The sequence below is a fragment of the Chiloscyllium punctatum genome, chromosome 20, assembly GCF_047496795.1.
Source record: "Chiloscyllium punctatum isolate Juve2018m chromosome 20, sChiPun1.3, whole genome shotgun sequence".
NCBI lineage: Eukaryota > Metazoa > Chordata > Chondrichthyes > Orectolobiformes > Hemiscylliidae > Chiloscyllium > Chiloscyllium punctatum.
Genome location: NC_092758.1, coordinates 31483531 through 31510085, shown reverse-complemented (window position 1 = coordinate 31510085; position 26555 = coordinate 31483531). Strand labels below are relative to the sequence as shown.

General features: G+C 38.0%; 1 protein-coding gene across 1 annotated transcript in view; it reads right to left on the bottom strand.

Annotated features, from left to right (window-relative positions):
• LOC140492316 (uncharacterized) overlaps nt 1–26154 on the bottom strand; it is a 68556-nt gene extending 42402 nt beyond the window's left edge. Inside the window, exons 1-6 of the mRNA XM_072591262.1 lie at nt 26013–26154; nt 15845–15949; nt 14963–15074; nt 13236–13344; nt 9252–9312; nt 290–418 (exon numbers count right to left, since the gene is read on the bottom strand). Of these exons, the coding sequence (XP_072447363.1) occupies nt 290–418; nt 9252–9312; nt 13236–13344; nt 14963–15074; nt 15845–15949; nt 26013–26154 (658 nt within the window). The remainder of the gene's footprint in view (nt 1–289; nt 419–9251; nt 9313–13235; nt 13345–14962; nt 15075–15844; nt 15950–26012) is intronic.
• Between the last annotated feature and the right edge of the window lie 401 nt (nt 26155–26555).

Here is a 26555-nt window from a genome sequence, read left to right as displayed (position 1 = left end):
AATCATGACTACAATTAATCATGCACAAATTAGTAAAATTTCCAACTACAGGATGCTGGGTATCTGCTTAAAATTCTAGCTATCAGATAGATTGCTACACCTGGACCCAACTAACTTTATACAGGGGAGATGCCTTTTATTAATCTTCATGGATATGGACTAAAGGTAACATAAATTATAGAATAATAAATACCTCAATGATGAAAACAAACAAAATAAACAAGCTGCACTGTAGAAAGAAGTTTAAAATGCTATTTGTAGCTGCATTTGTTGTTATCTTCTCTCTTACCTTCTGGCTCTCTGAATAATTCCACTGAAGAACAATTTTCTGTTCCAGTGGAGGAAGTGTCATCCACAAGCAACTCTGAATCCAAAGATGGCAAGACGTAAGCCAAAGTTTCAGTTGTTAGACAAAGTTCTATGGAGGAGAAAACGTTGAAATTATTATTTTGGCATGTTATCTTAATTCAATTTTAAGGATACAAATTGAAAATGCTAAATATATGCAAGTTGAGTAAAATTTCCAATGGTGCTTCAAAAACTAATCAAACCAAATTAACACCAACCCAAAAGAAATGACGTTGGGACTAATAACAAAAACATGATCAAAGAGTTAAGTTGCATGTAGCATCCTCAGGACAAATGCAGAGAATAACAGATGAAATAGGAACAGCAAGCCATAGAGCACCTCATACCTGCTTTACCACTTAATAATCATGGCAAATCTTCTACTTTAATTCCACTTTCCTGCCAGCTCCCCACATCCTTCACTTGCCAGAGCAATCAGAAGTCTATCTTAAATTACTCAATAGCAGAGCATCCATAAATCTCTGCGAAAGGGCAGTCCAAAAGATTCACAAGAATGTTAAAGTTGAGAAGTAGAGACTTTGAGGGCTGGCATGAGAGAAGAGTTGAAGCTCAAAGGCGATCAGCCATGATTTTATTGAATAGGAGAGGTTTGATAGGCTGATTGTTCTATTCTTGCTCCTGTTTCTTATGCTCTTATTTGAGTGAAGAAATTTCTCTTCATCTCAATCCTAAGTGATCAATTCAATATCCTGCATCCTCTGGTGTTAGGTTCCCCCAGTCAGCACCTCTGTACTTATTCCATCAACTCTCTTCAGAATCTTGTATGTTTCAATGAGATCACTTTTATTAATGAAACTGGTATAAACCCAATACACTCAGCACCTCATCATAGGGCAATCATCTCAACCTTCACAGTTAACCTTCACTGTACTGTCTGTAAGGCAAGTAGATCATTCCTTCCATTGAAAACTAAAACTATCGTAACGTTGATGTCTCAAAGTCCCATACAATAGATGAAGCCTCTTATTCTTTGTACTCTAATCCCCTTAAGATTAACATGCCATTTCTGTTCCCAAAGTTTTGGTATATCTGTACATTGACTGTGTATTCATTGTATGAGCATAAAAATATTGATGCTCTGATATGGGTAAGTTTCACATCTCTTAGAAGGAGTTTTGCTTTTCTGTTCTTACTACCAGTGAAAAGCCTCACCTTATACTCCAATTTTCACCTTGCTGCCCATTAACTTCACCTGCCTATATTTCTTTGCAGCTACTGTGCACACCCCTCCGTTTACAACCACATCTAGCTTTACATCAACCAATTAAGATAAATTATCTTTGTCTAAGTCACTAGCGTAAGTTGCAAATAGCTAAAGCCCCAGCACTGATTTTCAGGGCGTCCCATCTGTTAAAGCCTCCAAACATGAAAATGCCTCCCTTATCCCTACTTCATTTCCTGTCTATTAATTCTAGCCACACTAATGCAATATCTGTCAATATCATACACCCTTGTTGCATGTTAGCTTTTCAGTGGCACCTAGGATCAAAAGTAGACCATTAAGCCTTGCCAAATCAATATCTAGCTGATGTTTGCATTTCCAATTCCATGTTCCCATCTATATCCAATAGCTCTTGTCTGACAAGAATCTACCTCTATTTTAACAACATTCAAAAACGCTCTTCTGACGCAGAGAATTCCAAAGTTGCACAACTCTTAAAGAAAAAAAAGAATTCTTCTCATCTACCCTAAAAAGAATCATCTCTAACTTTAAAATAGTGCCCCACTCTGGATTCACCCACAAGAGGAAACATCCTTTCCACGCACCTCGTCAAGACCATTCAGGATCTCAAATCAAGCCACCCTCACTCTTCTAAACACAAGAAAACAAGCCCAGCCTGTCCAACATATCCTCAAAATATCACATTCACTCCAGGTATTAATGTAGTCAAGTTCTTCTGAATCACCTTCAATGTGCTTACACTCTTCCCTAAATAAATAATGAAACTGCATGCAGTATTCAAGATGTGATCTCACCAATGCCCTATATGACTGAAGCATAACATCCATAGTTTCAGGCACAATCCCTTGCATAATAAAGGATAGCATCTTCTTGAATACGTCATATCTGTACACGAACTTTGACTCACGCACTAGAACATCTAAATTCTTGGGTACTTCCAGAATCCTGAATCGTTCTTTCAAGTAATAATCTATTTTTTCATTTTTGACCAAAATAAAACTTGTTAAAAACAAAATCAGATCATAACAGGTTATATTTACTTCCTTCAATGTGCACTATCAATTCTTTTACTTTTATGAATATAATGCACATTCACATACAGCCTTTAGTTTTGTCTTTCTGATATCTAAGTAAGATGTCTTGAATCTTGGTATATTCCAAGGCCTTTTCTCTGTCTTTTGCTGCCTTTCTGAACCTGTTCTCCATCTTACATGTTCTCTATTAATATATCATACCTTTCTACATTTGATCTTGCCACCACTAGTTCATTCAAAACGCTTTCTACTTCCCAGTTAGAGTATGCAAGAACAGTGGCCCAATCATTGGTGTAGACCATCTCAGCACTGCAGCTTCACCTTTCCCCGTGCTGATGCAAGTGATTCACAAACCAGAGTCCACTTCTCTCGTACCAGTCTTTAAACCCTGTATTCATCTCTAATTTTCTACACCCTATGCCAATTTGCACATGGTCAAGCCATAATTCAGAGATCATAATCTGAGGTTCTACTTTTTAATTCAGATCTTCGAGCTTCAGACACTCAATGCAACACTCCTCTTTCCTAATTCTACCCATGTTGTCATTTACACTGAATCCTTCCCCTCCCACTGCAAGTTCCTCAAACCCTGGCACCAAGCAATCATAGCTGTCTAGGTTCTTTTACTCCTTGCTGCAGGTGATGATGTCAATCCCCTGCGTTCTAATATTTCTAGATTCCTTGTTGCTGTCCCCACTTGAACTTACTGTACCACAGTGTCACATTCAGCTCAGCTAAGCTGCAGTCTCTAACCTCATCCAAATAGATTTGGGCGGTGCTGGGATTAGAGAATTGAGCTCAATGATCAACCATGATCATATTAAATTGCAGAGTAGCCCTGAAAGGTCGAATGCTCTATTGCTGCTCCTATGTTTCTACAAGGAGACCAAAAATGCACGCAATACTCCAGGTGTAGACTCACGGAGGGCTGGTACAATTGTAACAAGTGATCAGTGTTGCTGTACTCAAATCCTCTATGAAGGCCACCATACCATTTTCTTTCTTTCAATCCCTTTTTGAATGTTCTGATTACATTTGCTTTCCTGGGAGTACAATCAGATAGTAGCAATGTGCAATGTTGAATGAACAAAATGAATAACTTTTCTGATTCTTTTGCAAGGCATCATAGATCTGAGTCCTCACTTTTCTAATTCTCCTGCTTGTAGGAACACTTTCTCCTTGCTTCAACTGTACTCTTTCACCTGGTGTCTGCAGAGCAACAGAGAAAGTTGACCTATCCAAAACTGCTGAATTAGAGCTGCCTTGTTATTCATGGTGGACAATGTTTGAAATGTCTTAGCTCACTTCCATTTCAAAGACAAAGTACAGTTATGGTATTTATTCAATACTGACAGATGCCTTTCTTCAAGCTGTCCAATTGTTAATGCACATTACTCTGTTTTCTACTCAAGTCTGTGGTGTAGTTTCTGCTTGCATATTCAGCCTTGGGCTAACAGAACCATATACTGGATTGGTGGTACTGGAAGAGCACAGCAGTTCAGGCAGCATCCAATGAGCAGCGAAATCGACGTTTCGGGCAAAAGCCCTTCATCAGGAATCTATCGACGTTTCGGGCCTAACAGAACCATAGTTAATATTGCTGACATGGCATGGATTTCTGGCAGCTGAAGGTACATTCAGCAACGACAGGCAAAGATGTGGAGAAATGTCTCAATTGGAAGAACAGAGAGTTTGGTCAGGCTATGAACTGTTGGTGGAACACTGAACAAGAGGACTAGGAAAATAAACATTTAATGTGAAGTGTCACTGAGCCAGGGGCATTAGCCAGCATTGGAGTGATGGCCAGTGGGACACATTGCAGTTTTTGACCGAAATAACTAATGCTAGTAAGCAATGAGCCTCTGCTCTCTATTCATTTTAGACTAATCTCCTCATTCATGTTACTGTCACATTGACATGTGACTATTGCAACAAATTCCTGGAGATCTTCCATTCTGACAATAATTTGGATGAGGGAATTAAATATAATATTTCCAAGTATGTTGATGCCATAAAAGGAGACAAACATAAATGGAAAGGCAAGTGGTGAAGAAGACTCAGAATCTGCACAGGGACATAGACAGGTTAAGTGAGTGAGCAAAAATTGGCAGATGGGATATAATGTGGGAAAATAAGGTTATTCACTTTGGAAGAATAGAGTAGCTGAATATCAGATAACAGAAAAAGACTGTACAAAGCTATAGCACAGAATTGGGAGTGCTTGTGTATGAATCAGAAAAAGCTTGCATCCAAAAGTTCAGAGAAGACAAATAGATCATTTGCCCTTTAATTCAAAGGGAATGGTGTATCAAAATAGAAGGTCTAGCTAAGACTATCTGAGGCACTTGTCAGACAAGAACCAGAATATTGTGATGAGTTGCGGTCTCTTGGCTAAGCAAAGATATACTGGCATTGGAGGAGAGAAGGTACACTAATCTTGGGACTTGTCTTGAGGAGAGATTGAGCAGGTTGGGCAAGTGCTTATTGGAGTTTAAAGAATGAGACGCGATCTTCTTGAGATCTACACGATTCTTAGAGGGTCTGACAGAGTGGATGTGCAGAGACTGTTTCCCCTGTAATCATGGGCAGCATGGTAGCTCAGTGGTTATCACTGCTGCCTCATAGCGCCAGGGACCTCGATTTGATTCCAGCCTCCAACAACTCAGTGTGTGGAGTTTGCACATTCTCCATGTCAGTGTGGGTTTCCCCCCTCAGTCCAAAGATGTGCAAGTTAGGGGGATTGGCCATGCTAAATTGTCCATAGTTTCAGGGATGTGCAGGCTACATGGATTATCCATGGGAAATGCAGGGTTACAGGGAGAGGGAAAGGGGATGGTATGGATGGGATGCTCTGGATGGTGCGGACTCAATAGGTTTCCACACTGCAGGGATTCTATTCTCTTGACCTATTAAATAATTGCAGAGGCTTTCCTCTTGTTCTATGAAATCCAAATTCTGAAAGTAATATTAAAACCAGTGGCATGTGGGTGTTGGTTACTTGAAGAGTTTAAAATGTCAGAGTCCTTTTCAGAACTGGATGTAATCTAGTATGCATTACACACAGGTGGCTACAAGCCCTCTTGGAGTAGGAACAAGAAAAAGCGTTTAGTTGTAGTATGGAATTTACGACAGGATGAATGATTGAAAGTGAGCTTGCTTTTGGTTCAGAATAATCAAAAAACCCACAGATTGAAAGCTTATTAGATCAGTTCAAGACGACCTGACTGAGGTCAGAAACACATGTAACTTCTCTCCTGGAAAGGAGTACAGATCAGTTCAGAGAAAGCATAATTATCTTGAGCTAAATGGTTAACTTATGAAACATCCAGACCAGAAATCTGTTTATTAAAAGATAAGTCTAAACCTGCAATTGTTTTTGAGTATTCCAGTAAAACAATTTCACAGTTCACAATGTTAGAGAACTGGGAGAAACAGTTATATCAAACTTTTAAAAAAATTTGTAGAAGGATAAATTATTTGGATTTGACTCATTGTAAAAGGAACATGTTGGGGAATGCATGAGACTTTATTTTGATGTTTTAAGATAATTCAAACGGTGTACAACATTTAGACAGTTTGGCTTTTGTCCTCCATTCCTTCTCTAATTGAATACCTTTGGAATCAGAGTACACTACATCCTACTGGTTCTGTCTTCTCTAATCGGAGAGGTTCAAATGCCCATAGAGATAGTGAATTCGTTGTTTGTTATCTTTCAAAATTCTGCGGAGTCTGAAAGGTTCTTATACAATGAAAAGCAAATGTAACCCCACTGTTTAAAGACAGAAAGAGAAACAGTGCATAACCACAGATCTATTAGTGACCGAGGGAAATATTAGAATCTATTATAACGGATGAGAAAACTTGATACTTTGAAAATAAGAGTGAAAATTAGACAGTCAATTGTGATTTCTATTTTGTAACTCCATGTTAACAGATCTGATAGAGTTTTCTAATGATGTTACTTGTAGCATTAATAGGGAGAACTAGTAGCTGTGCAGAATCAGTTGATATGGATTTTCATAAGACTTATGATGTCTCACAAAAGAACGATAGTAAACAAAATTAGAACACAAAATTGACAGAATGGTGAAAGATTAGTTAACAGATAGAAAATGGTAGGAAATAAAACAGACTATTCAATCTTCAATATTTCTCTAACAAATGTTCACAATGAAACTTTTTAAAAAAACGTCCCAGGTTTTCTTTTTAGGTTTAGCGTGAAAGATATAAAAGAGACTGAAGGGGCAACATTTTAACTCAGAGGGTGATACATGTATGGAATGAGCTGCCAGAGAAAGTGGTGGAGGCTAATACAATTGCAACATTTAAAGGGCATCTGGATGGGTATATGAATAGGAAGGGTTTGGAGGGATATGGGCCAGGTGCTGGCAGGTGGGACTAGATTGGGTTGGGATATCTGGTTGACATGGACAAGTTGAACCGAAGGGTCTGTTTCCGTGCTGTACATCTGTATAACTCTATGACTATTCTCAGAATAGTAGACTGTTACTCGTGGAGTACCACAAGGATCAGCTTCAGGCCAAAACTTCATACCTTCCTACAAGTTCATAAAACAATGTGGATTTTGTCTAATCACGTTATGATTTTCTTTTAAAAATTCATTATTTTGCTGACAATTGACAAAAGGTATGCAAGATTTCCATTTTTTCTCCTTCCTTTATTGAAGAGTTGTTTCATTTGTGACCACAAGGAATGCTCTGGAGTCCAAATAATTTTTGAAAATGATGATAATTATTGCATGTACCATATCTGTAGGTTCCTCTTTTACAGCCCTCCAGATAGGTAAAGTGCATTGACAAAGGAAAAGAATTAGTTCAAAAAATATGTTGAATGTATTGTAGAGTAACAACAGGATACAGTCTGATTAATGGAGCTAAAAGTATAATCAAATAAGCATCTACATAAATGGTGTCTACTTCATGACTTAAGCAACACTACTTTAAACAGAAAACGGTTTAAAAGTTTTAGCCATTTCTTCGATATATAATCTACTATAACCAGTTTATTCACAAAAAGGAAAGATTCAAATTACATCGAATTAGATTAGATTACTTACGGTATGAAAACAGGCCCTCCGGCCCAACAAATCTACACCAATCCTCCGAAGAGTAACCCACCCAGACCCATTTCCCCCCTGACTAATGCATCTAATACGATGGGCAATTTAGCATGGCCAATTCACCTGACATACACATCTTTAGATTTTGGGAGGAAACCGGAGCACCCAGAGGAAACCCACGCAGACGTGGGAAGATAGTAGAATCCACAAATCGAAAAGAATCAGCATTATTTTAAGAGCCTTATCCAAGCCCTTGCAAAGAGTTATAATTTAGCAGAAATTCGCAAAGGTGAGCGATTCAATCTATGGAAGCCTATTTCATTAAAACATCATCTAAATCAGCACAATCAATCACTAAAATTGAAATCCGCATTCATGGTTACAATACATAGTTTGCCTACAAGATAAAATGCAGAACAATCTCGTGACAACTCTGTGTATAATTTTCCAGCTACTATGATATAGATCTATTTGAAACTGTAAACATGATCTCTCCAACCACAAACATTACATTACAATTTATTTGTTATTGATAGGGGAAAACTGCAGATTGCTAAATGCTCCAAACAAAATAAACTGACAAATACCTAGAGTATAGAGAGCAATAGGCCACCTTATACATGCCAGTGCTGGATTCTCATTCCCCTGAATATACGATTTGTAAACAGCAACAATTCTGGAAGTGTTTGACAACAGTTGGAACACAGTTGGTGTTACTACCTGTAGTTAATGTTCAATGTTTGGACGTTGCTGAAGTCACACCGGACTTGAATCTTAACCATTTTTCTCTCTCTATGGACAGTGCCAGACCTGCAGAGGTTCTCCAGCATTGCATTTATTGAACAAATTGGATTGGTAAAAATAAAGTGACTAAAAGGCATACAGGTAGTTATCCTATAACACTGTAGTCGCATTCCAGCGAAACCACGCTTAATAGAAAATCCTTTAAAAGAAATAATGGGGCCTATGGGAAAAGTGGGGTTAGGGGCATGCCAGCAAAAAATATCACTCACGATTGCTCAAAAACCACCAAAACAGTCTTACGCAAAGTATAGCATAGCCTGTTTGAAGGTTGAAATCATATTCATTAACAAAACAAAAGTAAATTTAAACATAGCACATTTAAAAATGTAAGAAAGCTGCTCTCTGTACGGTACCTCTCACAGAAAGTGCTCTGTCAGCAGCTGGCATCGGTGCATGTACAGTGTGGCACAAAGGCCAGCACTGACATCACACATGCGCAGAACAGCATGGAGACTTCGGTGTGGACATCAGCGCATGCACAGAATGGCACAAAGACCGGACACCTGCACATACGCACAACAAACTCCGCAATCTGATCCCCGCTGGAATCATGCTCGTGCAAATGAAAGTAAGTGTTCTCGAAAATACCGTTCCCTAATTCTTCACCAACATTACAGCCAATCGTACTGCCGAAACATGCGTTATTCCAGAACTACCTGTGTCTACTTCTTGGAAATGCAAAATGAACCTTTAAAGGGCATGGTCGATGCTTAGAAAAAAAATTATACTTTCCTTGATTATTGCTAAAATACTTAAAATTATTCGAAAAAAACTTTCTTACCTGAAGTAGTTTCATTGTACACAGAACAGTCTGCATTTTTGGAATTACTCTGGGTAAATTCCTGAAACAAATTTGCCATTAAGAAACTGTAATTATCTAGATTCTCTTTCAAGTTTCAACTCAAATAAAAAGGTTTTGTCCAGTTACAAAATTAGATACCAGATCTAAAATTCATGTGAAACTGTATAGAATTTTCAGAATCAAGGCACAGATTTAAGCCAATATAATAATTATATTTTAACGATTGACAAAATAAATATGGAAATATGCTAGACAAGATTTGAAACTTTCAGCATTTCATTGTTTCTCAGATAAGCAGCATTATAGTTTGAGCTTTCTCCCAACAGTTCTATCCATAGTCAAAATCTAGAAATTAAAGTGTACAAACTTTTGCACTCTGAGTGAGATAGCATGTTATGAGATTAACAATTACCCTCCTCGTCAGTCATGATATACAACAAAAGACAGTAAGTTATTGAAAACATATTTTAAAAAAACAATATGGATTCCAACACAAGAAATGAAAGTATCCTAAACTTTTTCTGTGTTTTGTTAAGCAACAAAAATGAGGGTATAGGTAGGATTAACAGTAGTTGCCTTTTCCCTAAGCTGGAAGTTTAAAAAGACTTAGGGGCACATTTTTAAAGGTGAGAGGAGAAACTATAAAAAAGGCAAGGGGCAATTTTTTTTTTAAAACATGGGGTAGTTCACGTGTGGAATGAACTTCCTGAGGTGGTGGTGGATGCAAACACAATTACAATGTTTAAAAGACATTTGGATAAGTACATGAATAGGAAAGGTTTGGAGGGATATGGGCCAGGAGCAGGCAGGTGGGACTAGCTTAGTTTGGGATTATGTTCGGCATGGACTGATTGGATTGAAGGGTCTGTTTCCGTGCTGAATGGCTCCACAACTCTACTTAAAAAGCAAAACAATGTAAATGCTGGAAACGTGAAATAGAAATTGCTGGGAATACTTAGCAAGTCAGGCTGCATTTGAAAAGACAGAAATTGAGTTTACAGGTCAATGCACTTTCAAATAAGTGGGGTATCTTTCAGGTGACAATGTTTTGCAATCCTTATAGCTGGAAACAATGCAACATTTAGACCATTGACTCAAACTGCCACTGCAGCATCCAATTGTTTTCTGCAATCATTGTTGCTTTTGTTCTGCATTACTTCCTACCAAGATCAGAAGGCATCAAACACGAGGAGGGGGAGAGGGCAGAGGAGCATGAGGCACTGGGGTGGGAGAGAAAAGGGAGCACTAGAGAGGAGTGGGGAAGAGAGGGGAGCATGAGAGGATGGGAATGGGTGAGAGAAGCACAGGATAGCGCGAGAGGGGGAAAACAGGAGAACAAGCAGGAATGAGAGTGAGCCCACAGATACCAGATCTACTGGTCATTGTTCAATTGTTATACAACATAGAAGGGGGTTTTCCAGCTCACAATGTCAATGCTGAACAAAAACTCCAAACTATATTAATTCCATTTACCTGAGCTTGGTCTACAGCCTATGTCCTAGCATTTTAAGTGCTCATCCATATGTTTGTTAAATGTTGCCATTGTACCTATCCACACCACCTTCTCAAGCATTTCTAAAAAGTCTACCACCCTGTGGATGAAAAAAAATCTCTCTAAGATCTCCTTTAAACCACTCATTCCTCCCCTTAAACCCTCTGGTCTTAAATACATTTGCCATGGGGGAAAATTTCTCATGATCTACCATGTCTATGTCACTCAATTTTGTGTATCTCATTTAGATCCTCCCCTCAGCTTCTTCTGCTCCAAGGAAAACAAACTCAGTCTATCAAGTCTTTTCACATGACAGACATTTCATTCCAGGCAACATCGTGATGAATCTCCTCTGCACCCTTGACAGTGCAATCACGTCCTTCTGATCACATGGTGACCAGACTGCACACGATATTCAGCCTGTGGTCAGGCTAATGTTTTATAAAGTTGTAACAAGGCTTATTTGCTGCTATATTGTGCCCCAGCTACCTGTACAGACACCTTCAAGGACCTACAGACATGTACACCAAGATCACTTTCTTCCTCAGTACTCCCTGGTGACCTATCATTGTGTAACTCCTTCCCTCATTGAAGCTCCCAAAATACATCACCAATATTGTTCTGAAAGTAAACCTCAAGCAATTTAATACATCTTTTGTTAAATCTTGCTTTTTCCCTTTGCTTACTATTCTACTCACAAACATTTTGGGTGCTTAAAATTTCCTCATAACTCAGCTGCAAATGCAACAGTTACACAAGGCTAAGCAATCTCAGTGACTCTTCACTAATTAATTAACTGGTTAACACTAAATTGTCAATCATGTGCAAATATGCATCAGCTAATATTTTAGTGGCTTTTTTTTGCAAAGGGTAGATTGTGCTGACAAATCTGACAATTTTCTTTTCAAAGAGGTGGTTCAAGTAGTGGACAATTTCAGCATTAGGATTTCATACCAACTTCCAGAAGACATTTGATAAAGTCCCACAGATGAGACTGTTTAGTTAAGTGTGAAGTTCATGGTATTGAAGGTAAATTATTGATCTGGTCAGGAAACTGGCTGAATGGAAGGAGAAAAGGGTAGGGATAATGGACAGCTACTGTAACTGTCAACTATTGTTGCAATTGCAGCTGAGTTTTGATAAGTTTTATGTACCCGAAACTTTAGTGAGTAGAAAGTGATGAGTGGCTTTTCATAAGGATCACTGTTGAGACCTCAATTTTTCATATATTTATTAACTTAGATGAGGGCAGAGAAAGCTACCTATCCAAATTCACTGATGGTACAAAAATGGTACTATAAAGCAATATAGATGATAGTACAATACAGTATTGCAAGAGGATATTGCTTAATTAATCATATGAGAAAACTGTGGCAAATAAACTCTACAACCAAGCAAGATAAAACAGGGTGCATTTTCTCAACAGTGAACAATTAGAAATAATGGCAGAGTAAAGGGTGCTTGGGATCCAGATAGACATGACTGAAATATCAGATGTACTGACAGCAGCACAAAGTAAGTAAAACAGCAGATTCAGAAATCAGAAAAATGGTGATAGCCACTTGGGATATTGGACAACAGGCTGTAATTTAACATCTGATATTTCAGTCATGTGTGTCTCGAACCCAAGCACCCTTTACTCTGCCATTATTTTTAGTTGTTTACAATTGAGAAAGTGCACCCTGTTTTATCTTGCTTGACTGTAGAGAGTGAGAGCCTTCTGTTCCCTTGAAATCTATTTGCCATAGTTTGCCAATATGATTAATTAAGCAATATCCTTTGGTAGTACTGTATTGTTTTATCATCTATACTGCTTATAATCTTTTGTACCAGATGGCGGCCATATTCCTTGAGAAATATTCGCATTCAGCCACCAATAGCTGGCTAAATTACCTTAAATTGTTTCCCCGTGTCCATTGGACACCCGAGTGACCATGGGCCTGATCAAAAGCTTGGATATGGCCTACCTCCCATAGTTTCCCCACCCTTTTGTAGGCCAAATTTTAGTCTCAGAAAAATGTCAATTTATTTCAATTGTATAAATACATACTGCCTAGAATGGAGGGGCAGGTGTGAATTAATAATGGACTAAGATTGTAGGAATTATTTTCCAAAAGTAAAAAGGAGAAGGTGGTGAAAACAACCTGCATCCTTTGAAATATTCTTGGAATTATGATTTCATCATCTTCAAGCTACAAAAAGAGACAACCCAAAAGGAGGCTGAGTAGAAGTTGGTTGTTTGGCATACTGATTTAAAGCAGATGCTTTACCCAAAATAAACACTTCACAGTTACATTTAAGCTGCATTCCAACCATTTCCTTGGGAAGCTAGGGCTCTATATTTAAATGTGAGATCACTATGTAAAATTAGTTTACAAATGGAGGAAAACGACTGAGCAAATCTGAATTTCTTCAGTCACCAGTGCAACAAGAAATAACTAGCAAGTTATGGCTTCCAACAGTAAACACACCTTCCATTGCTGAAGACTAGGACTTCTGTTTTGAAAAGGCAAAGTTTCTTTTTTGGTCTTCAAAATGTTTCTTCGTACAGTCCTTTTCATTCGGGACTGATGTGTGCTCCTGAAGAACAAGGACATTACTTCTTTAAGCATTAAAAAAATACAAGCCAGCATTTTCCCCTTACCTCACCTGGCAGCTGTACCTTCAGACATTTTTGTTCTAGTATTCACTTCCTAAAACCCCCAATCTCTCTCTTCTCCTTTAAAGGACTTGGTTAATTTGGTCTCTTTTGATAACCAGTGCACAGCCTTGAAATTTTTTTCTACACAAGTTATTTTTCTTTATGGCACATGAAATAATTTTAAACTATTAAAAATTCCATTTTAATACTTTTAGAAATAAAATGCTGTTTCAGTGAGAATATTTCATTTTTGAAACGTCAAAGATAAAAGTATGACGAAAGATAAAAAGCCAAAACAATTTAGAGATCTAATTCTTCAATGTGTGAACTCTGGATTCTTTCCTGAAGCCAACACTACTGGGAGGTCACAGATCCATATGATTTGTACATCCATATATAAAGGGCCAGAAATGTTGTGTACAGCATCTTCGTCAACAGATTCATTCATCTGAAGGTAATTCTCCAGCAGACTAAACCCCGATTGTCTTGTTCATTAGTGTTTGCAAACCATTTGAAACATTAGTAAATAGTGCCCAACTTGTAGAGTGAGAAAGTTCCACCTGAGCAGCACTTCCTTTCCCCACTGGAATTACTAACTGGCCACCCCTCCCTAGGTCCCTCCAAAAAGGTTCTCCCAGGTCCACTGGTTGCCCACTGATCCTGACTGGCCTAATAATTGATTGCTAACTTTTTAAAAAAATAAAGTATTTCAAGGGATGCAGATGATACTGTCAAGGCCAGAATCTGTTGCCATTTCCGAATTGCCTTTCAAGTGGTGGTGGTCAACTACTTTCTTGAACCACAGCAATCTAAGTTCTGTTGCAGTCTGACATAATCAAGAAACTTGCAAGATCATCTTAGACAACATGCTTTGACCCTGAGGTACACGTCGTTAAGACCAAGGAAGTATGGCGGATTTTATTCAAAACATTACATAATAAATATTTCTTTATCAACTACTTCAGAGATATTACATACTTCTGGAGCACATGAAATGTGAACCAGGGTCTCCCAGCTCAGAGATGGAGACACTATGATAGCACCAGAAGAACCCTCAAACATGACATTATAACCCATCTGTTTCAATATAACAATTAATGGTTGTTCAATAGTGTAATTACCAATATTAGCTTTCAATTCCACATTTTAAAGAAATAATTGAACTTTAAATTCCACCAGCCAAAGTGATGATATCTGAACCCCTGTCTCCAGAGCATATACTGGGCCTCTGAAATATTACTGAGCTGAAAAATGTATTGCTGGAAAAGCGCAGCAGGTCAGGCAGCATTCAAGGAGCAGGAGAATCGACGTTTCAGGCATAAACCCTTCTTCAGGGATCCTTCCTGCTGTGCTTTTCCAGCTACACATTTTTCAGCTCTGATCTCCAGCATCTGAATTCCTCACTTTCTCCTCTGGATTATTAACCCAGCAATTTTATCACTACCACCATCTGCCCCTAAATGTTTCTCCCTTACAATGTAAATTTGCATTTTTTTAAACTTTGTGCATTCGCTCGTAACTCTCATCTCATCACATCTAGTATGGCACAACACTAACCTATGGACACGAGAAGTCACTTTATTAGTTGAATATAATTCTGAATCTGCTTCCTCATAAATGAGTGATAGTTTCTTCAGTTTGCAACTTGGCTTCACATCTGCAGTGACTGCTTTAAAAAAAGTACAACTGGTCCCATTAAAGAAAGGAATAACAATATATGCTCGCAATACATTTGAAAAAGATTTAAAACAAGATATTGAAGAGGAAGTCAACTTCTGCAAGGAGTACAATATTGGCAGAAAACCAGTTGCTTTTTGTACATCCCCAAAATTTTCCTTTATATGACTGAAAAATGTGCTCAGAATTTGGCTACAACTCTTTTGGCAAAGTGTGCCAAATGTGCCAAAGTTGAATTTAATCCCTCATAACTACACTGTTGTCATGATAGATTTATTAATACCCAAATATGTTGCACTGCAATGCATGATATTGAGGAGTCTATTGACATTCTTGTGCTAGATCAGTCAAGGAAACTGACAATCAGGATGATGATGGGTGTGCCTTTTTTTCCTATAAATCCACACAATATCAACATTTTTAATAGAAACAATTTTTATTGGATGAATGGGTGATAAAGAAAGACCTGAGAGAACCAACATGTACTGCTGTTCCAGCTTATCAATGACAGCAGTTCCTCCAAGCTCTAGGAACAGAGGAATCAGAGCAGGATTCCTTTCTGAATTGCATTTATGGGTGGAACTACGAGGGCATCAATGTTGTTTGGTAAAGTGTTTGTTCAGCACATATTGTTAAGGCTCATTTGAATATCCACTAAACTACATCTCACAATCAGGTGACATCTTTGAAGAATAAATACAAGAGTAAGAATTAAGATAATCTATAAATACAGCCAATAATTACATAATATCAGTTATATACTTCTCTTTCCATAAAAACGAGCAAGGGAAGAACATTGGTTTATCTGTGTATTTGCATACATTTGTTTCTGGTTCGATTTGCCTTTCATATTAGCCATTAAGTCCCCTGCAATAACAAGAATAAAATTAGTGTTCACAGACTTCCAAGAATCATGAATAACATTTACCAATATAATTATTTTCTTTGTCCACCTCTGCACAAATGACGACTGATGTTGGAGTAAAGATTAACAGAAACTTAGACTTCTTCAATACCTCATGTGATTGGCAATTTTTCATGTATGAACTTTAGATAATAAGTGGAAGCTGTACTTTGCTACTCCTTTCTTAAAAGGGCATAATTGAGATTGATGACTTACATCAATGTAAACCTTTCAGGAAAAAAAACATTCCAAGCAATAAAGTCTTTGCATCTGCAGCAAGCAAAAAGGTCATATCTGCAGAATTACCAAAAAAAACTTAGTCATGGGCATTACTGAATTTATTAAAAGGTGGACCAACTTAGGAATTATTTTCTAAAGCATAGACCTTGTGATTACTCACAAGTGGCCTGATAGATAGAGCAATGGAATAGTTTGAACAGTGTTGATAATCTTGTTGGAAAGGTTTTTATGACAGTTTGAAAAAACAAAAAGGGATTTAAACAGAGGTATTAGGTTGATAGCACCATACAGATCAGCACAGATGTATAAGTGGACAAATAAGATAATGGACAAAATCTTGTGGAAGGGATAATAGTTAAGAATTAATTACTTTGAATCTTATTCTTTGACCATTAACGCATGTATGCCATTCACTGTTCTGACAGAAGTCCAGATCAACTGTCAAGGTGCAAAATCTGAATATTCACAAGTTTTGAATAAGTTTTCATAAAAATCCTTACATCTTTCAGTATTCCAATTATCTGATGTAACCTTAGATATTAGGAACATCAGGAAATATATTTCCAAAATACAGGTCCATGGCAAAAGGCTGTAGTGTTGAATTCCATTTCTGGAAATTATGTTGCTTCCTATATCGCTTTTGATCTTCCCTTAAAGCACAAAAATCTTGAAATCTTAACATTATTACACGAAAAATCTTATTTAATCCCATGTTTATTTTTATTGTTGTAATTTTGTTACTCTTTTAGGAATTGAGAATTACGTCCACATTTGAAATGGAGACGACATGCATAAACTTGTCACATGAAAATACACCTCCCCCACCCCAGTGATGCTGCTGCAAGATATCCATGGGGCATACTAAATACAGCATAGGCACACACTTCCTAATATTAACAAAAAAAAGAATAGCTGAATAGTGTCTAAACACGTCACTAAGCTAATCTTTCTTGATGTTTCATACAGCAAATATATGTTCTTTCTAACACATCTCAATTTTGTCTCTTCTTTTGCTTTCAGGTCTGCTTCTCTTTGTCCTCTTTCTATTCAGGTAGAAGACGGTGAGAAGGGAATCACTGATCACGGCAGGCTTTATGCAGGATGAATGCTACTGGAAAATTTCTATGACTTCTTTTCCTGAATTTTCTTCTCTCTATCACATCTCATATCCCAAAGTAGTAATGTTTCCCATATACTTTCACACAAATGCTCCTCCATCAATCTCCCTAACTCGTCCCTTTCAAACCACCTGCTCAAGTCCTTTATCCTTGTTTTGGTTTACTATACTTCACCTTAAATGTCACATCCATCACCGCTATAAACAGACAAACTCTTCAGTGCAGAGTAGGTTTTATCCAACCCTACTGCACCCTAAATTCCACTCAAAGCTGCGCTGAGTTTTGCCAGTGTTCTAACCACAGCTGATGGTCATATTGGACAAGGCAGATGCCAAAGTGAAACTTGATAGGAAGAATAAAACTGATAGTCTATTTAATTGAAAGATGCAGATGCTGGAAATCAATAAACAAATTAGAAAATGCAAGAGAAACTCAGCAGGTCTGGCAGCATCTGCAGAAAGAAACAGAGTTAATGTTTTGAGTCTGATACGAAGATATTGTGAAAAAGTATTTTATGTTTTTTTCATGGGACGTGGGTGTCACTGGCAAGGTCAGCGTTTGAGTATGTCAAATTGTCCTGGAGAAAGTGGTGATAAGCCACCTGCTTGAACCACAACAGACCTTGGGAATGTAGGGACATCCGCCATTCTGAAGTGTAGTTATATTGACCTTGAACTCTAAAATGTTAACTGTTTCTTCTCTCTTTCTGCGAGTTTTTATAACATTTTCTGTTTTATCTCATGGTCTATTTGTTTGCTATGGTGGTCAATCACCAAACACATTCATAGGTTGCCAATATATTTTTAACAAAACTACAAATTTTATTCCACACAAAGGAAGCAAAATAACTCATTTTACACTATACAATTATCTGCAGGAATCTTATTTTATTTGGAATGAAGATTCAACCTCTTTATCCTCAGCAAGCATATAGATATTCAAACTTGTGAAGGGTCACCTCATTTCCACTTTAAAGTTCCTTCTTCAGTTGGCACAAATGTAATTGGATTCTTTAGTAAATTCCTGCATTCAAAGCTATTTCTTTAATTAATGTTTCTTCAGAAGACCCTTAAACTGTTGACACAGCTCACATTTCTTAACATGGCTCCTTAAAGACCTCTTCTGCAGCCTTCTGCTTTTGGAACTCTTTCATAATTACATAAAGCCACTAAGGACTCATTTTCTTCTGCCTTGACTGTTTTGGAGATTGCTAAACTGCACTACTGTTGTAATAGGAGTTTTTCCCCTCTGAATGACCTGCTTCTTTCTGAAGGAAACCTACACCTAATTTATTATTACAAATGAATTATTTTCTATGACTGTCACAAGACAGCTTGCTGATGGGCATCAGCTCAATTCTTAAAAATATCTGTTCAGTCTTTGTTGCTAATGCACCAATCAAGAGTTGAAAGACCAAATTTAAAATGCATATCAACAAAACGTCAAACATCCCAGCACTCTGCAGAACTTAAAAATGAAACAAAAAATGGTTTCCCCTCTTAACACACATCAACACGGTGGGAGCGTTAACATCTAAAACATACACTGTAGCACTCACCAAGACTCCTTAGACAGCTTCTGAATCCCTACCTCTACATCTAAAAAGGACAAAGGTAGCAGGTGCATAGCAATATTACCAGCTATAAGTTCCCCTCCAGGTCACACACCACTCTGACTTTGAACTACAGTTGGTTCTGATAAAACACAATACTTCCATTCTCATGCAATCTCGCATTATAAGAAAATCGTGCAGTAGCCATACCATTTAAACTAATAGGCCCAAAATTACATTATAGCCAATGCAGTAAGGAAAGTTCACATTGAAAAATTTAGACCATCATTTGTGCAATCACGTTAAAACCAATTCACATTGAAGAAACACAAGTGAAAGCAGAACCGACTATATATCACCATTGTCGCTGGGTCAAAATCCTGGAACTTCATTTTTAACAGTAATGTAGGTACCCATAAATTCCAAAGAATGCAGGGATTTAAAGAAACAGCTCATCACCATCTTCTCCAGGACAATTAGGGTTAGACAATAAATGTTGACTTGTTAGTGGCACCCATATCACATGAAATGAATAATAAAAAAAATTTGAACTTAAAGCAATAATGATTCTGTCCACTTTAGAATGTAAAGTTCCAGATAACAACAAAGATTAATTTATCATCACAGATCACTTACTGTCAAAAGAAATCCAAGTATCATTTACTTCAAAATATGCTTAAGTCCACAAAAATGATTGAATCAAGAAAATGCAAGTGCTAAACTCACTCTAGTAGGTTACTTCCGTTTTAAGAATTCCAATCCATTTAACCAATTCATGCACTTTAGGTGTATTTTCATTATCCTGTAATTGGGTTTGTGGTGGTACTATGGCTTTCACACCTGCATTTTGTACTTTTTTTTAAATGAAGAGAGGTGAAACAGAGCCGCTGTGTGGTCAGTTCCAAGCCAATAAAGTAAACAGCTTGTGAGGCCTTTTTTTTTTAAAAAAAGCTGGAACAAAAGAAGCAGTATTAAAAGGTGAGAGTCAAGCTCCCATTGAACCAGGATTTTTAGTTTTAGCTTTCAGTGCCTGCAGGGGTCTTCAAGCTTTTATTCCTCTCTGTGTACAGCTAAAAGCTGGAGTTGTCTCTGCTGAGAGAATTTCATGAGACTCAATCTATTTTCCTGAATTTGCCTTTGCCAAAGTTGTGTTTATGAGATGTTACAATATTGGAACAGTTGCTGTTTTGTAATTAAATGATCTAATATCCTGTTAAATTTTCCAATAGAGTTAAGATATTCCGATTCTTCTTTCTTTTGTTTGTATTTTAACTATAGTGTAAAATAAAAGGTGTGTTTTGCTTTAAGCCTGGTAATTTGACCAATCAAATCTAATATCTTTTTGCTATGGTACTCCATTGCAGGAGTACAGTGAAAAGCTTTTATAATGTCTGCCTTCTTGTGAGGACATCTTAGGTACAAGTACCTAGGTACAAATCTTGGATACAGCAGAGAAATAAAAGTAGCTGCATTTCTTAGAGTTAAAAAATAAGTTGAAAATAGGACATTAAAAGGTTGACATTTGCTAAGGAGACAGAAGAATAAAGCAAAGAGAGAAAAAAAAGGAAGAAAAAGTTACAGAACAGGCAGAGCAGAGGAGCTCCAGCAGGAGCATCCTACTCTGCCGCCATCTTGCTTCACCGATTGCATTGGAACACAATGACTTAGAAATGACTTCTAAAAATAAGAAAAAGTTCAGGTCGAGGGTATCTTCTTAATATATTTTGAAGGGGTTTGATCCAGCCCATAACAAGTTACACTTTCATTTTTAAGATTAATTTACATGTTATTAAAAAAAATGCATTAAATAAATAGAATACACAGATATCAGTAAGGATAAACTAAAGACATTTTAAAATTTTGTCAAAGAATAGCAAAGTAATTCCTTCGACCTGTCTGAAAACGTTACTATATTAGGAAATGCTCAAAAATCACGTTAGCATGTACTGACGTTTGAGGGCTGAGTTTGATTCACAATAATTTATATTTATAAATGAATGATGATAATAACAGATCAAAAAGTCTGATCATACAGTCATTACTTGACAAGTCTAACCTTTTAAGTTACTTGGCATCACCAGCACATTTGGCAGCCATACTTCCAATGCTTTTGTAATTTATATAAATTGTAAACAGTTGAGTTCCCAACTAGATCCTTGTAGCACACCACTTGTTACATCTTATCAACCTGAAAAATGCCCATTCATATCTACTCTTGCCAACGTTACCTTTTACACCATGAGCTTTTATTTTCCACAATGACCTTTGATGTAGCAGCTTATCAAATACAGTATATCCTCCATTTCTCTTTTAACAACACCATGTGTTATCTCAAAGAACTCCAAGAGATTAGTCAAGCATGATTTCCCTTTCATAAAGCTATATTGGCCTAATTATCTTGAACTTATTCAAGTGTTCTTCTAAAACTTCCTCTGTAATAGTGAAATTGTTAGAAGCTATCAGAGATGTGAAACTAACTTGCCTGTTGTTTCCTGCTTTTTGTCTCTTTTTGAATAAGGGAATGGCATTTGTTATCTTCCAATCTAATGAACTGTCACTCAACCAAGGTAGTTTAAAAAAATTAAAATTAATGCTTCAACTAACAAACAGGTCACTTATTTTAAGACTCTAGATGAAGTCCATTAGAACCTAGACGCTTCTCAGCTCACAGCTTCAACAATTTGCTTTTACCGTTCCTGTGCTCATTGTGATTTTCCCCAAGTTTTTTCTTCCTTTCTGTTTTCTGATTTGTCATTGTTGCATAAAAGGAAGAAATAATGGTAGCTTGTCAGAAAGGTAGATAGTCATGGGGGATTTTCATCCACACAGGCTGGAAAAATGAGATGGGCAAAGATAACCTAAATGAGGAGTTCAGAATATTTTCTGGATTGTTTCTTACGACAGCACATTCTGAAGCCAACCAGATAGCAAGATTTACTAGACGTGGTCGTGTGCAACAGATAGGATTAATAACCTCACTGCCACCTAGGGGTACCTTCACTATCATAATATGGCGACATTTTACATTCATTTGAGTGAGAAAAGAACGGATCCAGAACTGGTATTTGAAAAATGTAATTAATTACATGAGGGTATAAAAGGATAGCTAAATAAAGTAAATTGGCAATTTACATTAAGGGATAGGTTAACAGAAATGCAACGGAACATGTTTGAGGGATATATGCCAGAACACAAAAGAGTTACATTCCAATGAGAATGGAAAATTGGAGGACCATCCACCATTAATGTAAAACAAAATTAAGGACAGTGTCAAAGAGAAAGCATAAAAACAACACAATCAATAACTACCCTGGAGGGAAAAGTATTACAACCAGTCACTTCCCAAGGGAAAAAATACTATAATCAATCACCACTAGGAAAGAGTTCTACAGATCATCAACAATTTGGGAAAAAGAATACCAAGTAAACTATTGGGATTGAAGACAGACAAGTGCCCCAAGGCCTGACGGCCTACATTCTATGGTCTATAATTCCCTGGATGCAGGAAGGCTTCTGGTGGAATGGAAACATGTCAATATAACCAATGCTAAATGCAAACATTTCTTGATTAATAAGGGGTCGAAGGTTATGCAGAGAAGGCAGGAGATTGTGTTGAGAAATATATCAGCTATTATAAAATGGAAGAGAAGACTTGATAGGCTGAATGGTCTAATTCTGCTCTTATATCCTCTCCTCTTATTCAAAAAAGGAGAAAGACAGAAAGTAGGAAATTACAGACAAGTTTAACATATGACACTGGGAAATTGTTAGAATTCATTAAGGACATTTAAGAGTCAAAATAAAATCTGCCAGAATTCAAGTCCTATAAAGAGTAAATCATGCTTGACTAATTTTTCAGTTTTTCAAGATATAACGATCAATATATAGAACAGGGATCCTATAACTGTCTTATATCTGGACTTGCAGAAGGAACTTGATAACATGAAAGGTTAATACATAAGGTCAGATCACATAGGCTTAGCGGTAATTTATTAGCTGGGATAGCAGATTAGTTAACCAACAGAAAGCAGAGCATTGGGATAAATGGGTCTTTTCTGGTTGGCAAGATACAACTAATAGGGTGCCACAGGGTTTGATCCTTAAGCCACAAATATTTACAATCTATATTAATGATTTGAATTTGAGACAAGAAAGTACTATAGCCAAACTTGCAGATGACACTGAAGCAGTTGGAGTGCGAAGTTGCAATGAAAAATTAGATATTTACTCATGAATAGGGACAGGTGACGTGATTGGCCAAAATTTGGTAGATGTAGCTTAACACAGACAAGTGTAAGATTATCCATTTTGATTGGAAGAATAGAAAAGGCAAATTATTTGAATGGAGAGAAACTAACTTCAGAATTCTTTGGTACTGAGATTCTCAGACAATGTCCTCATGCACAAATGGCAGAAAACTCGCATGCAGGTTCAGCAGGAAGAAAGAAGGGCAAATGGAATTTTTAACATTTTTGCTAAAGGATTAGAGTATAAAAGGAAGGAAGTGTTGCTGCAATCATACAAAGCATTTGTGAGACTACACCAGGAGTACTGCCTGTGGATTTGGTCCCTTGAGGAGGGATGTAGCTGCATTGGAGGCAGTGCAAGGTAGATTCACCGGATTGACTCTAGAGATGAAAGGTTTGCCATATGAAGAGATGTCGAGCAGTTTAAGCCTATGCTCTCAGGAGTTAAGAATGAAAGGAGATCTAATTAAGGTATACAAGATGCCAAAAGGGACTGAAAAAAAGTGACATAATGAGGAAAGGATCTAGAATGAGGGGTCATACCTTTAGGATAAGGAAGGTAGCACATTTAAAATAGGGATGAGGATAAATTACTTTTCTCAAAAGATTGTAAATCTGTGGAATTCACCACCTCTATATGCTAGGACATTAAGTAAATTTAAAAAGATAGACAGAATTTTAATTAATGGGCTTAAGGGCTATGGAGAACATGCAGGAAACTAGAGTTGAGGCAGAGATGCAATCAAATGACAGAGCAGGCTCGAGGAATTGAATTGCTTACTCTTGCTCCTAGTTCTTATACTCAAAAATGGGCAGTATTAAAGTGCAGATTTGAGACGGCCCAGGGAATCCCTTGTGGACTCAGACCTGTAAAGCTCCTCTCTTGGTTTGTTCTGGAGATCGTACTCTTTGGAAGTCTAGAATAAAAGCCTCTTACAGACAGTTTAGTATAATTTTAGTCATCCCCTTCATTTACAAACAGCATCACTGTTACAACATAACACTGATACCTAATAAGCTAAACTAACTCAGTTCTAATAATCCAGGAGAGTAGGGTACCAGCTCTTCAAGTGCCCCAGCAGGCTACTCCAACGTGCTGATACAAAGTGGCTGCCTTTATACAAAAGTTTACAAAAACATGCATGTTCTTAATTAGACAGATAACAGTGAAAGAAAGTTAATTGATAGGTCTGTGTGCACTTGACTGATCATTCCTCCAGACCTCGAGTTATCCATCAGGTGGGAAAAACATACCCAGCTTGTTAGCGAGACAAACTCTTCTCCTAGAGGTCTAGTCTGAGCTAACTGGAGAGTTCATGCACAGCTCGCATGTCTGATAAAATTGTTGTACGAAATGGCTTTTTAGCAAGAAGGGCAAACTTTAGACATATTTAATTAGTGAGAAACTTTTCTGAAATAAAAACAATAAACGATTTTAAAAAACTCAACAGGTCTGTCGAGACTGAAGCAAAATTAACATTTCGAGCTTGGTGTGACGGAAACGAAACACTTTCTCCTCCAACGACCTAAATAAACATGGACTTCAACGGGTCTATCCATTTACAAGACTGACTTTTTGAGCTGTCAGCCTTATCCAGTCTCCTCTGATGAGCACCACTTAATTCTAAGCAAGGAAAATGACGAGCCAAATGCACCTCTTTCTTCACAGTACTACTGAAAGCCCAAAGAATCGAGCTGACGCGTGAACCAAAAAAACCTTTACATCCACGTCTAAAGCATTGCACTCAAACGAACAAATCTCAGTCAAGTCATCTCCCATCAAGTAACGTTTTCAACAAAGAAAGAAAGCAGAAACCCGCACATCTAATCCTCTTCCCAAGTGGGAGGCGACAGTAAGATGGCTCCTCAGTCCGCGCACACCTCCCACCCCGTGCTCTCCCGGTGACGTCGCCAAGAGCACCCTCCAGCGCGAGGCTTCCCTTGCAATGACCGTTTGGCGCGCGCCCCCAACTTCATTCGAACTTGCTCGAGCCATGCGGACTGGGCGTGGCGTGGCGGGAGATGACCGCCAGAGTTCCCAATAAGTTATGTGATGGGTCAGAAATTCACCGGTCTCATGCCGCAAGTCGGAAGTCAAGTTATATGACGATGGATTCGGGGATTGTGGCCGGAGTCCGGACTGGTGCGAAAACAGAAATTGTTGGAGAAACTCAGCAGGTCTGGCAGCTTCTATAGAGAGACAGCAGAGTTAATGTTTCGGGGTGAGTGACCCTTCCTCACGAGTGGTTCCTTGGTCAAGTTCTTACTGAACTTCTATAAATACCCAATTAAAGGACACCAAAAATAAATTTGAAAGATGAGGATGATCTGTCTACGTAAGCAAATCAGTACAATACTTTAAAACAGTTGGACATAGCCGTATGAAAAAACGTGTCCAAAATTCAAGGTAAAAGCATTCTGCCTGGATCCTCTCAGGAACTAACTGAAAACCTGTCGCTGCCTTTCTTGATGACAAGGACAAAAGTGAGGACTGCCTATGCTGGAGATCAGTGTGGTGCTGGAAAAGCACAGCAGGTCAGGCCTAGCAGAGCGCTTTAAGGAACATCTCTGGAACACCCGCACCAATCAACCACACCACCCTGTAGCCCAACATTTCAACTTCCCCCTCCACTCAGCCGAGGACATGCAGGTCCTGGGCCTCCTTCACCGCCGATCCCTTATCACCCGACGCCTGGAGGAAGAATGCCTCATCTTCTGCCTTGGAACACTTCAATCCCATGGCATCAATGTGGATTTTACCAGTTTCCTCATTTCCCCTTCTTCCAGCTCAGCACCGCCCTCATGACCTGTCCTACCTGCCTATCTTCCTTTCCACCTATCCACTCCACCCTCCTCTCTGACCTATCACCTTCATCCTTGATGACAAACATCTCTTCAAATCTCTTTTCGAGGATCTTTGTCAACTTCAAGACCAATCGCAACAAGCTCATGAATTTCTTGCCGAAGTTTGAGACAGTTTCCTCTGCTGCCACATTTTTCTTTTGCTTCATCTTACTCATCCTATTGTTCCTACCAGTAATTACATTCTTACTTTGCAGCTCCTCGTCATCTACTTCATACTATTTCCCAGGTTATCTTCTGCCCTTTAAAAATTCTGTCTCTAATCAATTGTTGGCCATGTGGTTCAATCTGAGATGTTGTCTGGGAAGGGTGTTGAAACTGGTGGTAAGGATACAAAGTTCACCATGAACAAAGACATTATATTCAATTATTTTACATGCAACAGAGGAAGTTTTGATTCAGCCAAGACCATATGCTAGACAAGAAATCTGAAAACTGAAGTAATTTGTGGAGAGTTTCCCAAGTGATGGATTGGTAGAGCTGGGTCATTAGTTTACGGTGTAGAAGGTTAAGAATATCGAGGGAGATGCCAAGTAACAGTGTGGTATGG